Source organism: Danio rerio, chromosome 16 (genome assembly GCF_049306965.1).
Source record: "Danio rerio strain Tuebingen ecotype United States chromosome 16, GRCz12tu, whole genome shotgun sequence".
NCBI lineage: Eukaryota > Metazoa > Chordata > Actinopteri > Cypriniformes > Danionidae > Danio > Danio rerio.
In genome coordinates this window covers 12346042-12360262 of record NC_133191.1, presented here as the reverse complement: position 1 = coordinate 12360262, position 14221 = coordinate 12346042, and the positions used below count along the sequence as shown (strand labels likewise).

Sequence of the window (14221 nt, the reverse complement as noted above, 5' to 3'; positions counted from 1 at the left end):
AGGTTAAACATGAGAGTTAATGCACATATGTAAGACCTGTCCGATTTCACTTTGTCATTAAATCTCTACAACGGTTTCTCACCATATCCTTGTGGTGTTTTTCAGTGGTGAACCAGAGTGCTAATGCACATCGACGACCTTTCGTGACTGCAGTAACACCATGGGGATTCACAGGGCCTGATGTAAATCCAACAAGTCGCCCACATTTTGGCTTAACAGTTGCCTGGAGGACAAAAAAATGAGGTACAGAGAGATTGGGTGGCATTCACTTACAGGGATAGCTCATCCTGAAATAAAAATTGACAATTTACGGGTGAGTAAATATGTGGTTCCAAACCTTTTTAAGTTTCCTTTTTCTGTTGAACACAAAAGAAGATAATTTGAAAGATGAAAACCTGTAGCCATTAACATCTATAGTAGGAAAAAACAAATACTCAGAAACTATGGATCCAACTTTATTTAAAATATCCTCTCTTGTTTCAACAGAAGAAAGTCTAACAGGTTTGGAATAAGTGAAGGGTGATTAAATGATGACAGAATTTTCACTTTAAAGGCCCAGATTTTCTTAAAAGTGAATCAAAGAATGAACTGATGTGAAGTCATTGTGAACAAAATCATGTCAAAATGCAGAAGCTGCTTTCTTAACTGCTGTTTTCTCATTGTTTTCTGTTCTACAGTGTTTATATTTGTTATTGAGAAGAAAGGGCAGCACATGTTTATATAATCTTCTAAACGGCAGTTTAAACTCTACTTTCAGCAGAAGTGGGCAGCATCTGGAAGAACACTACAATATATTTCCACCCCTCTTTTACATAAAGAGTAAAAATTAAAACTCACTCTAAAAACGTACCATTTAAAATTAAATTAAAACTTACAGTTACTGTTTTGGCATCTCGATCGGTAAAAAAGAAATCGCCTCCTTCAAAATCATCATTCAGGTACAGAACTGCACTGCAAAGGCAACAATACAAACATGAGTGTGTTTAACAAAAAGGACATTTCTGAAAACTTTCCAAAAAATTTCCAAGAACTCTGTAAAGTTCACCCCCTTGCAACCCTAATAACAGAAACATGCATATCCATCCATCCATCCATCCATCTATCTATCTACAGTTACTTAATTGCTTTCTAGATAAATACATTTATTTTCAATAAATGAGGCTTGGTGTCACAGTGGCTCAGCGGTTTGCCCTAGGCATGGGACGATAACTGGTTTCAAGGTATACTGTGGTTTTGAAAAGTCAGGGTTTTAATACCGCCAAAGTTTTCTGTTATACCATTCCCATTATACCATTAAACAAGCCACTGTCATTCATCTTGTGTATGTGTTGTATCAGCACCTGAGATCTCGATGAGTGAAGGCCGGAGCTTCTCTCCAGCACTGTCTGCTTTCTGGCTCCAGGATGCAGTTATCCACATGCACTGGGTGAGAGAGATCCGACCGGCCCTCCTGGTGTCCTACATAAACACACAGTTATACATGTTTTGAGCAAGGCGTGCGTGCGTGCGTGTGTGTGTGTGTGTGTGTGTCTTTGCGTGTGTGCGTGCGTGCGTGTGTGTGTGTGAATGTCTGTTCCTGTTTGTGCACTAAAGTCTGGTACCTGTGATGGCGGAGCGGCAAACCAAGTGTGTGTAAGCAAAATAAAGAAGAGAGGGAGTTCTGAAGTAGGAGTCCATCAGCTCTTTTACAGTCTCCCCAATCCCATGCAGCAGCCTGGCATCTGATTGGTTAACCAGCCCGCCCTGAGCCAACTGGAAAACACATTTTCTAGTACATTATGAAGGTAAAGTTAAGCATTTTTTTGATAATTTGTTTGGTTATTCTTATGCAAGGTTTTTTGCAAGTGTGTGATGTGAAGGGAGCACATCAATGAAAGTGTGGTATGGCTAGGCAATATAGGAATGTCAATCAACAGAGATTTTTCTACACAGTTAATCTGTTTATTTATATTAGAGCAGCACAAAAGCATGCTTAATGTGCCATTTACATAACATGAAAGAGACCTGAAGAACCTCACAGAGACAGAGTCAATTCACTTCACTTTTCTGGCTTATTGACCCTGATGTGCAATGTGGAAATGCGCTTGTTTTGCTATTGTTTTAGAACAGTGGTGTCCATACTCGGGCCTGGAGGGCCAGTGTCCTGCATAGTTTAGTTCCAACCCCAATTAAACACATCTAAGCCAGCTAATCAAGCTTTTTCTAGGTATACTAGACACTTCCAGGCAGGTCTGTTGAAGGAAGTTGGAGCTAAAATACTCAGGACACTGGCCATTCAGCACCGAGTTTAGACACCCCTGTTTTAGAACTTCCGGTTCAGTTGCTTATGGGAGAAATGACTAGGAATAATGAATGACAGTAACGGTCAAACTACTTGCTCTACAAACAAGTGTGTTCATGACTATACATTAAAAGAGGAGTAATATAATAAGAAAAGATCAGTTTGCAACATTAATCAGCATAAAAAGCTGTTATTGTCTAAAAATCAATAGAAGTAAATGAAAGCAGAAGATTCCTATGGCTGCTTGCGCTTGTACATGAGGAATAAGGTCAATTTCAACAGTCAAATATATGCTTATGTGCTCGCTTATCCTGCTAAGTTTTTAAGTAAACTGTCAGTCAAGTGCAAAGTGAAACCAAGCCGGAGGCATGATCTGTGTATAATGTCTTAAAGCAACAGCAGCCTAATATTACACTGTTTGTATCAATAATATTAATTATCAATGAAAAGAAAAAACTAATTCACTCTTGGCTGAATGTCATAGCTTTATTATTACTTGTAAATATTATTAGATCTTTCTAGTAATATTTTTGTATATACAATAGTCAACATTTGAAGTGGATTATATAAGGTTTTCAAGGCAAGATAGGGTGTTGTTCAGTAGTTTTACACTCATAAAAATAGGTAGGCTTTAATTAACTTTTTTATGTCAACAGGTTACACGTAAACAAGTTAAGTTACCCTAAAGAAAGAATATTTATTTGATTGAATTAAGTTAGTTACATAAAAGTAATGCAATATTGTTTAATTTAATCATCACAACATTATAATTTAGCTTTATTTTATTTACACTGATAAAAAAATCTGTTAAATTTACTGAAAAAAACGGCAGTGGTTGCCAGGAATTTTCTGTAAAAATACAGAAGTTTTATAGGACTGTTTAAATTTTTTACAGAAAATAACCATATTTCATCAACTGATACAATGCTTAGTTCACAAAAACCTAGTTTAGCTCACAAAAATATAAAGTCATTCAATGCACTAATGTGTTTATGTATGTACTATTAGCAAACAGATTTTCACTGCATTAGTAACTACACAGTTACTTTTAAACAAAAGAAGATGCAGCACAACATCAACTATTCTTAGTTCATATTAGACTTGCACACAGATGCTACTATCCTCCAGGACAAGGGTCTAGCACTACCGTATCTAGCTGATATCTTGCAATCGTGCACTCCACCCAGATCTCTTAAGCCTGGCAGCCTTAGGTTGCTGTCTATCTGCAGATCTAAGTCAAAAAAATGTGGAAACAGTGCTTTTGTGACAGCAGGTCCAAAATATCTCTGATACAACTAACCATCAATTCGAAGGGTGTCATCACTCTCAATTTTCAAGTTTAAACTCAAGACTTATTTTTTTAATTATGGGAGACTAATCTGTTTATTGAAGTATATTTTATGGATGTGTTCTTAGTATAATGTATCTTATTTTTAGTTTTTTTATGTGCTTTATAATTAAAGAATGAATGAATCTTGATGAATGGTTTTGATCCACTTTAAATGTTGGCTACTGTATATTAGGGGTTTGAACCTACACTGGTCTCACTGTTCGGTTTGGCTCAGTTACGATTATCATGTCATCACGTTATTATCAATGCGTTGCTTGCCATGTGTTGTTGATGTAAGAATGTATTCAGTTTGATCGGAATATTCATATTGATTCTAACGAGCGCCCGTGAGGACTGTAACTGTACACACACACACACACTAATCTGACAGCCTTCACAGCAGCACGGGGAGATTCACATTCTGTCTTTATATTCTGCTCTGTGTTTGTCATAAAGTCATCTGTGCTCAATTCTTAGCTGCTGTGCCAGCAGTTGAGTGAAACTCACAGTGGTTTATCATAAACTTTTCATCAATCATTTTTCCCGCAATTGACAGCAAGAATGAACATAGAAGCATTGTCTGATTGAGACAGCAGCTACATGTGTTCAAAAGAATCTAAAACGCAAAATAGGAGGAATCTATGCTGCATTTTCTAAAGTAATACATTCTGTATCTAGCTGTTCGCTTGTACGGTGGCTCTGAACTGTCAAAACACCTCTAAAAACCTCACTGTAACATGTTTTATTCAAGAATATTTAAGCTGGTTTCAGTCTTTAGCTCTTTCATTTTCATTCTGTTTAAAATATATTTAACTTGCTTGTTGATTAAATCCTGTTTTGTTATTTAACCTATTATTTTTATGCAACAGTCAAGTTGCATGTTAATTTGCTATAAAGAAAAGGAAATAATTTTGATCTAAAATCAAAAATCAAATCATATCAAGAGATTGGGAACGTAAATTAAAAGTGAATCCCTAGTGTGAATATCTATATATTTATGAATAATTCTGGTATGTGTCCTGAGTGAGTAATATCTCACCTTGAGTGCTCTGAGGACAGTCAAACCCTCAAACTTCTCATGTGGGGTGTGGGGAGAGCGTCGCCCCCTGTACCCGTCACCCGCTGATGCTGCAACCTGTCATCAAAAAAGGTGGCCGTCTTTCTGTTAGTACTCTGTTGGACACTGCACTGATCGCAACAGTCATTGATGCAACAGATTTTTGGGTGATTACTGAGAAGCTCACTGTTGCCAGCTGCATCACGCGATCACATTCAGATTGGGATAAAACTCCATCCAGCACCACCCGATTGGTCCCGTTCAGGCCCTGATCATCCAGAGTGATGCTTACGCCAGCTACAGGAATGGGACCACCTGAGTAAGAGAAAAATAGATTAAAAAATGAGGCTGAGAAGGTTACACTTATAAAACTTAATAATATTAATAATAATTATTATTATTCTATTATTGTTTTTCATTTTTATGTAAATCTAGTCCTTTTTAAAATAATAATAAACATAATGAATAAATGATACAATGTTGAATTTTTCTAATAATAATTAATGCTAATATTAATTATTATTCATTATTGTTTCCAATAAAATCGTAGAGCCATATAAGGAAGTAATAAAAGTTATGTAACTGAACATATTTCAACAGTAATGTTTTTACTTTTATTTTTTATTACTGACATTGATAATAAGTTATCATTAATATTTAATTGAATAATAATGGTAATTTATCTTTTTTTTTTATAAAAAAAAATTTTTTTTATAAAATTTTAAGCCCTGAAGCCTATTATTATTATCACATGTAAGGCAAAAAAATAACAAATATATTAAGAAAATATTAGATATAAATTTGTTAGAATTGTTCATATTTTATTTAACACATATCATTCATTTTCTGTTCGGCTTAGACCCTTTATTAATCAGGGATTGCCACAGCGGAATGAACCGCCAACTTCTCCAGCATATGTTTTACGCAGCAGATGCCCTTCCAGCTGCAATCCATCACCAAGAAACACCCATACCCACACTTTCACACACATACTTAACACATTAGTTTTAAATAATAATATTAATAATAATTACTCGGTCACTTAACTAGTAATATATATTTATTTTTAAAATATTTGTTTAAAAAGACTGCATAATACCACAATAATACAAGTGTTTCTACAGTTGGTTTGTGAAGCCCACTCACCTGTGTGAATCACCCTTCATAAATGCAGTGTTTGTGTTGATTTATGTATCAGTGAGAGGAATAAGTGAATGTGTTTTCTATATGTGGTTTGTTAATCCTACTCACCTGTGTAATAATATCAATAATTATCCTAATTGTATTAAATTAAATATTATTATTATTAATTTGCATCAATATTTATTGTTATTGCTGAAAAGATCAGGCACCGAAACGGTGCTTATACCTGCATAAAATCCACTGTCATCAACTTCGTCCATTTTGTCGCCCTGCTTCAGTTTCTCATGAAGCTGCTCTTTCTCTGCTCTAGAAAGAAGATACTGTCAAAGCTTCCAAACTGTTTAAAACACCAATTCATTTTACTCTGTTTCTTTTTTTTGTCTACTGTGACCCCATCTCACCTCCAGGTTTCTCTCAGAGATTCAGGCACAACATCCTCAGGTGTCCACAGATCCTGATGGCCACAAGAGAGAAAGAGAGAGAGAGACATAATGAGCCCTTTTTTGGCTACTTTTGAAAGAGAACAAAAGGTGAGAGGTGAAATAAAAAAGAGAAAAAATGCTAGCATTTACTGGGTCACTGAATTTAAAGTCCAAGTTTGCCATCCCAAAATACAGCAGTTTCTTCTCTTGCAAAGCTCTGTTCACATACTTGGAAATTTCCTGAAAAACATAAACATGCCATTTTAAGTGAGTATTGATCTTGCCCATTGACTTCATTCACTTGTCCATCAGACAGACAGACTCATCTATAAATGCAAACACTGTTTGTGCTCATCTCCTATGTGTCATATAGTTCCTCCAGCAGTGCATTGACCATACCGGTGCTGGACCTGTTTGCTGAGCCTCAGTGTCGCCCTCTAGAGTCTGAGTGTAGAGATCCAGGTTACTCAGATTGTCTGAATCTGTGGGGTAAAAGAGCAGTAAGGAGCGCAAGGTCTCCACTGCCCCCTTCAGGTCACCAGCTGCAGGACACCAAAGAAAACAGGATTGAGTTAAAGGTGCTGTATGCAAGTTTTTGACTCTTCGAATGAATACAAATACTATAACATGTTTGCAATTATAAAAGAAACATGCTAAGTGAACTTGTTTATCTGAAAAACAATGTTAAAGTCAGTTACCAGGGTTTCTGCAGGTTTCACCGAATCAAATTTAAGATATTTTATATCTTTATTTAAGATCACTATAAATTTCAAATTTGCTAAAATGCTGTTTTTTGTTTTTTTTTGTAATGGCCAGTGGATTTTTTTTACTTGCCCTAATAAAATTAAACACTCAAGCAAACTCTAGTTATATACATATTTTTTTGATTAGCATAATTAAAAAAAAAACAAGTTTTAAAAACTAATAATCTACATTTATGTACAACGAATATATATATACATAAATTCATGGAGAACTTTTAAACAGATGTTATTGTAGTGGTGTATGGAAGATAATTACCATATTGCCAAATAGGGTTAATATACATTACATTTTTGATAAATGTTTTTTAGATGGATGGTTGGACCGGGTAGCTTTAGATAGACAAAGGAACATTAATACCCGTTTAGAAATATTAAAGACCTACAACACCATATTTCAGTGAATTTAAGTCTTTTTAAAGCCTAAAATTTAGTTTTTTTCTTTTCATTTAAGACATTTTAAGACCCCACAGACACCCTGGTTAATCCCCTTTGAAAATGTGTGTTCTGTGTCAGTCTTTGCTTTGATCTGCTTACTGGCAGCTACTTAATTATATAATTAATTTAAAAAAAACACAGCGCATTTCATTTCAGTCTTGAAGGCTTTCTCAATATTTGCAGGCATGTCTGAAAATGTGACCTCCCAAGGACCGTAGTAGCCTCTAAATTTAAATGGGGATTTATGAGGTATTTTTTATTCACAAACAAAACAAATTTTACCTTTGTAAAATATTAGCTGATCAGCTTAGATTTTCAGGTACACTCGGTCCTGTTGGTATAGTAAATCCGACAACCTGCATATTCTGTTAAGTCGGAGGAGGGAAGGGCTATGTGGGGAAAAAAAGCCCTCTTTAATATTTTTTATTTAGACTGCAATATCTAATTCAAACACTAGGTGAATAACTAATACTAAATCTAAAAATACAAACTACAAAATATTGAAATATTGCTGTCCTTTAAGTAAAATTAAAATCAATGTACTAAAAGTAATAAAACTGAAGTTGAACAGAAATATGTCAAAAAAGAAATTAAAATAACAAAAAGTTTTATTTTTGTAAAAAAAAACTAATAATATAATATTTAACAGCGAAGAATAAAAAATAAATCAATTTAAATACATTTTAAAATAAAAACGCTGGCATTTGGAAGTAAACACTGGCAGGGGAAATCATTGCTTATGCTTTTAATAACATGCGACTTATTAAAATGGTTATATGTAAGAATTTGTAGGTATTATTTTTAATCGCAATTAATTGCATCCAAAATAAAAGTTTGTTTTGACAAAATATGTGTGTGTGTTTTATATATTTATTTGTGATATAAAGAAAACTACAAAACATATTTGTTAATTGTAATTACCATTAATATATATATATATAATAAGTGAAAATTTTCTCAAATAAATTCATGCATGTGTGTATTCATATAAACATAACAAAAATACACAGTATACACACATATATTATATCAAAACACATTACTATTTTGGATGCAATTAATTATGATAATTTTTTGCCCAGCAATTATTCTTTTTTTTTTATTAATAATTTTGTTATGTGTGAACATAACAAAACATGAATTTGTGAACATGGATTTTTTTATCACTGTCTGATATTAGGCAGATGGCACGGTGGGGCAGTGGGTAGCACGTTCACCTCACAGCAAAAAGGTTGCTGGTTCGAGCATTGGCTGTGTAGGTGATGTTTCTGTGTGGAGTTTGCATGTTCTCCTCATGTTCACGTGGATTTCCTTCGGGTGCTCCAGTTTCCCCCACAAGTCCAAAGACATTTAGTACCGGTGAATTGTGTGAGTGTGCGTGTATGTGAGTTTCCAAGTGATGTTTTGCGGCTGGAAGGGCATGCACTGCGTAAAACATATGCTGGATAAGTTGGCGGATCATTCCGCTGTGGCAACCCCAGATTAACAAAGGGACTAAACCGAAAGGAAAATGAATGAATGAATTAGACATGAATATAAATGTTACGATCATGCTTTTCAAAAGTATTACAAGTATAACTGTATTATAATTATTACAGCATTTATTAATAGTATTTGATGAGCCTCCATGAATAATCCAATAGAGAGCTTGAACCTAGAAACCTTGACATGTGACTTAAAGACATACTTCATCTAAAAATTTAAATTGACCCACTATTTTATTTACTCATGGTACTCATTTTACTTATAACCTTAATCATGTCTGACCTTTGAACTGTGCAATATGTAAGTGCTCCAGCTGTAAGGGCAGGAAATCCTCCATGGCAGAAACCCTTCCAGGTCTTGTTGAAACTAAGGTCACACACGTCTGTTGGCATGACATCATAGACAGAGAGAGGTCTGTGGAGGCAGAGAAAAAAAAATAAAATTCTGAACAGTTATATGATGCATAATGGTGCAACACAATATTTAAATGATTCTCTTTATAAACCACTTAAGTATTCGAGCAAATTACGGTTTGACAATCACGTCATATCATCCACCAGGGTCTTGTTCACCTGCTGCTCTCTCGTAAACGCCCTGTACGGTGTCGGGCTCTTCAGGAATGACCCGTGGCGCCGTCACACACTGCGCTCTGCACTCTTCAGTCTGTTTGAGCGTCTCATTCACACACTCATTCCACATCTTCACTGCCTTTAGCCAATCAGACGAGCTCTCCGCTTGAATGGCTGCATCATACATCTCCTAAACAATCGTAAACAATGTCAAAAAAAAAGGGTAGACATACTGAGAGCTGATTTATTTGTTCATTGACTTTAGGAATGTTATTGTAATAACAGTGGTTTGGAGAGATAAAAAAGAGACCATGACAGTAACATGAAAGTGTAGAATTGTCTTAGAATTGTAGGTGTTATTATACATCCAGCTCTCAGACAAAAGATGGCTTGGTCAGTGTGGAAAAAAACTGCCAAAATAACACCCTGCACACACACACACTAGAAGCCAATATAACAATTATAAGACACAATGAAAAATTACGTGACTAAAGTGGCATTTAAACTAGTTCATTTTTGTTTTGAAATGAAACGTTTTAGAATTAGAAACTCTTCTCCAGTTTCTAAAACGCATGATATGTGACCATTCATGCTCACTGTGCATGTGCATATTTTTACAGCACTTGTATTTCGTCACCTTGGATTTATAAGTTTCTATCTGTCTTCTGAATGTTTTTGAGATATTAAGCTTTAAAGTTTTTGCATTCCATAGCAAACAGTGTGTGTAACATTTGTTTTTTTTTAAATAAAAAGTCTTAAAATGTAAACAACTTGTAGCTGCCGTCAGAAGCAATTCTTATATATTACACTCTGTAAACATACACTTTACAGTTAAAAGGTCAATAAATAGTTAAAATGTTCAGAGTAATCATTAGAATAAATAAGTAATGTATATTTGTTGTTAATGCATCTTAATTCATTTAAAGTTATTTAACTAAAATTATAAAAGGGAGGGGGGGACCTATTTCTTGTTATGTTTAGCTTTGGAATTATTGCAATCAAGATATTCTTCCGATGGACTACAAGTAGTACAGCCACAAGTTGCTGTGCTAATAACACTTTTGTAAGGATTAAGAAGTACAAAAAGTTTGTTAAAGAGAAACTGCAACCCTTCAAGTTTATTCCTCTTGAGTTAAAGAGGCCAATGAGGTATGTTTCGTATAGTGTTATTGTATGTGAACATGTATGATTATGTGTCCGTATGTTAATGTATAATTAGCCAATTACGTGTATTTCTTTACATGTTGAATGTGCACTTTATCTTTTGGTTGTATGTATGTTGTTCATTACGTGCAACATCACCTTTAAAGGGTTAATTTAAGTTTATGTATTTCTTTTTTGTAGTTCTGACGGCATTATTGGGACATACAGAAGTGCAAGGCTAGAATGTACTAGACATACTACAGACTCAAGTCTGAATAAATGTTAGTTAAAATCAAAAACGACTTGAGCCTTTGTTTCATCTCGAGGGGAGTAACACACAACTTATTAAAAAACATCCCATAATGTAAATAAGTTGTCATTTAATAAGAATAAGTCAATAACTCAATTTTGACAAAAATGTCAGATAGAACCTTATAATTCTAAGGTATCTACAAGTGATGTAATGGTCATATTTAGGCCTTGACGAATCAGCGAGCAATATGCAATAGTCCTGAAGAGCAGTCTGAGAGTGGATGGGGACAGCAACACCTCGTTTTTATGGGTCAAAGATGCAGGTGTAGTTTGGACTACACTAAGTGTAACCAATAAAACTTGAGTGATTTAAAACAAAAACACATGTAAACTAACTCTAAAGGTGAAGCAAGCTGCTCAGTATGTGCAGTGAGAAGTTCAATTTACAAAAAAGATAAATATATTTTAAGTGTTATCATCAATTTTAGTCCTCAAACACAATTATGTCCATAATATACTCTGATGAGCCAAAACTTAGGGACCCAGTAAGGTCACATATGTTAAGGTGTGTTGAAATTGAATGGTAAGCAGACAGTCATGCAGTTCACAGTCAAAATTTTTGATAAGCTTTGATAAGGGCCAAATTGTTATGGCAAGGTGACTGGAAGGCCTCTATTTCAGAAATGGCAAGGCTTGAGGGTTCAGTGGTGTGAAATGAACTTACCAAAGGTGCCCTGTGGAGAGGATTCCCACTTTAAGCCAAATATCAAATTCCATTAAACTTTCACTGATTAAATTTAGAAGTTCCATTACAATTATATTCCATGTTCCATTGTAATGAACAGAATAAACACAGGCCACTGTTGTGCTTTGCATAATTGTAAAATGTTTTTAGCTTGAATATCATTTTGTAGGTCTTTTATAGCACTTACTGTTTGCATGACTTTGAAGTGCTCCCTTTCCCATATTTGATAGTTGTTTTACAAACTTTACAATCATTTTTTTTTGCCATCTATTTTTTAACATCCTGTTTTTAAAGTGGTCATTTTGTAGCCAAAGTTCCTAAAATTGATCGTATCCTGACATTTTAGCCTAGGTTAACAAATTCAATCTGTTGAATGCATTTGACTTAAGTGACTGCCAATTGAGTGTGAAAGGAATAAAATGGAGCTGAAAAATAGCCTGCCGAACTATGACCATTTTGCCATTAAAAAAAGTTTGAGAAAAAGAACAATTTTGATTATTAGAAACTATCTAATGAAGGACTGATTGATAAATTAAAACAAGAAGAGTGGAGACAAACAAAAATCACTGATACTCCATGTCCTGGACACAAAATATGAAAATTATTTTTGCGGGGCAAACAAGCCATGTGAGAAAACCTTTTTATTGCACATTTTGGTCCTGTTGCAATTTTAGAGTTTTTAAGTTTTGAATTATTTTTTAATTAAATTAATTTTATTGTAATATTTTATTTTTACTGTTTGTCTCTTTTCATGCATTCATTTTCTTTTCGGCTTAGTCCCTATATTAATCCGGGGTCACCACAGCGGAATGAACCGCCAACTTATCCAGCATATGTTTTACGCAGCGGATGCCCTTTCAGCTGCAACCCATCACTGGTAAACATCCATACACACTCATTTACAGACATACACTACGGACAATTTAGCTGACCCAAATCACCTATACCACATTTTTGGTCCTGTAGGGGGAAACCAGAGCAAAAAACCCACGCAAACATGAACATGCAAACTCCACACAGAAACGACAACTGACCCAGCCGAGGATCGAACCAGTGACCTTCTTACTGTGAGGCGAACATGCAACCCACTGCGTCACTGTGCAGCCCTTATTGTCAGTTTTAGTTTAGATATTTTTAGTATGCTTTGGTTTTGTTGATGTTATGTAAAGTTATGTTATGAAGCTAATAATGCAACATTTCAAAAATGTAGGGTCTTTAAGTTTCATCTTATCTTTACATTTAATTTTAGCTTTATTTAAATGACCAAAAATGAATCAAAATGTTTAGTTAACATCTGAAACACATATTTACTCACCCAGTGCTGCTCATGCTCTCTTTCTCTGTCCTGGAAAAATTCCTCTTTCACTCCTAACATCCTCTTGTACTTCTCGATGTTGTTCCTCATCTCCAGGTGACTCGGGTTAGCCACAAAGAATGTGTGAGCTGCTGAAGCTGCTTTGGTCATTTTATTCAACTGCACAGAGGGGCAACACAGAGTTTAAACTTACAGGTCACACTTATTACTCAGAACTTTCAACTTGGGATAATTGTCATATCTAAACATTACCTTATAGTAGGTGACTTGGAGGTAGTTGTAAGGGTTTCGTGTCCCAAATTCATACTCAATGTCTGAAGACACAGGAAGCAGCGCAGCAGGAGAGACACTTCGACTCATGCAGAACTTCACACACTCAGCTCGTACCTGGATCCACTCAAGAACCCCCAGGTCCCAGAAAATCATATCCTCTTTGTCTACACACACACAATAAAATGCACTGAAGTGAAAACTCCAGCCTCCAGGTTGAATGTTTTAGACTGAGTTTGTGGTATTTGGAACGAGTTGAGGCAGAAACACACACATACATGATTCAGATGCAATAAAACAAGTTGTGCACATGTAACTTACAACAGTTTATTAGTTACCTTGTTCGGATATTTTGTCATCTCCTGCTGTTAAACACTCGTCGTGACATTTCCGTCTTATCCGCAGGAGTTTGTATCGGGTGGAAATGGATTTCTCCAGAAACTCCGCCGCGCGCTCCCAATCCTCGCTAAAGTACGCCCGAACCCCGCGGTAGTAGAGCTCATCGTAAGGGGGTAAAAGTCCAGATGAACTCTCTGATGATAATCCACTGCCTGCTGTAATACAAATATAGTTTATAATGAAGAGAAGCGCCACGTATACAGAGCTTGAGTTTGAGTGTAGCGCCATAACGGAGAGACTGAGAAGAGTGAGAGAGAGAGAGAGAGAGAGAGAGAGAGAGGAGGAGGAGGAATGAGGGAATACGTGCTTGCAGCAAAGATTTGCCTATGGAAAAAGTTGGTTCGATTATATTTTGTATTTGCAATGCATTATGATGTGTTTTTTTATTACATATAGTCAGCATTTTATTAGGGGATAGTGGGTACGGTTGCAAGTTGCAACACAGGGCAAGACTTATTCTTCCATTCAGTTAAGATGAGCTAGAGATATTTATGCTACATATTCTAAGTACTCTCCTTCAGTCAGAAGGAAATCAGACCTGTGTGACCATTCCTTCAGTATAAAACTAATTTTGAGGTTAAAAAAGTTTTTTTTTAGTGTTTAGATAATGT

The 14221-nt window shown here is 35.3% G+C and overlaps 1 protein-coding gene and 1 long non-coding RNA gene across 3 annotated transcripts in view; one reads left to right on the top strand and one right to left on the bottom strand.

Annotated features, from left to right (window-relative positions):
- LOC141378179 (uncharacterized) overlaps nucleotides 1-1784 on the top strand; it is a 21364-nt gene extending 19580 nt beyond the window's left edge. The window contains exons 3-4 of the long non-coding RNA XR_012392035.1: nucleotides 106-243; nucleotides 678-1784. This is a non-coding gene — a long non-coding RNA (uncharacterized lncRNA). The remainder of the gene's footprint in view (nucleotides 1-105; nucleotides 244-677) is intronic.
- The window catches only part of p3h3 (prolyl 3-hydroxylase 3), a 14628-nt gene extending 407 nt beyond the window's left edge, over nucleotides 1-14221 (bottom strand). Inside the window, exons 1-16 of one of the 2 annotated variants that reach the window (XM_073925914.1) lie at nucleotides 14001-14221; nucleotides 13550-13765; nucleotides 13194-13378; nucleotides 12942-13100; nucleotides 9490-9676; nucleotides 9200-9331; nucleotides 6633-6775; nucleotides 6384-6473; nucleotides 6213-6265; nucleotides 6038-6117; nucleotides 4856-4983; nucleotides 4651-4746; nucleotides 1602-1752; nucleotides 1341-1458; nucleotides 876-951; nucleotides 83-223 (exon numbers count right to left, since the gene is read on the bottom strand). In XM_073925914.1, coding sequence (XP_073782015.1) covers nucleotides 83-223; nucleotides 876-951; nucleotides 1341-1458; nucleotides 1602-1752; nucleotides 4651-4746; nucleotides 4856-4983; nucleotides 6038-6117; nucleotides 6213-6265; nucleotides 6384-6473; nucleotides 6633-6775; nucleotides 9200-9331; nucleotides 9490-9676; nucleotides 12942-13100; nucleotides 13194-13378; nucleotides 13550-13765; nucleotides 14001-14013 — 1968 coding nt within the window. In that variant the 5' untranslated portion in view covers nucleotides 14014-14221. Of the gene's footprint in view, nucleotides 1-82; nucleotides 224-875; nucleotides 952-1340; nucleotides 1459-1601; nucleotides 1753-4650; nucleotides 4747-4855; nucleotides 4984-6037; nucleotides 6118-6212; nucleotides 6266-6383; nucleotides 6474-6632; nucleotides 6776-9199; nucleotides 9332-9489; nucleotides 9677-12941; nucleotides 13101-13193; nucleotides 13379-13549; nucleotides 13860-14000 lie in introns of those variants that run through there. The other variant, XM_691174.9, reaches the window with a different exon arrangement.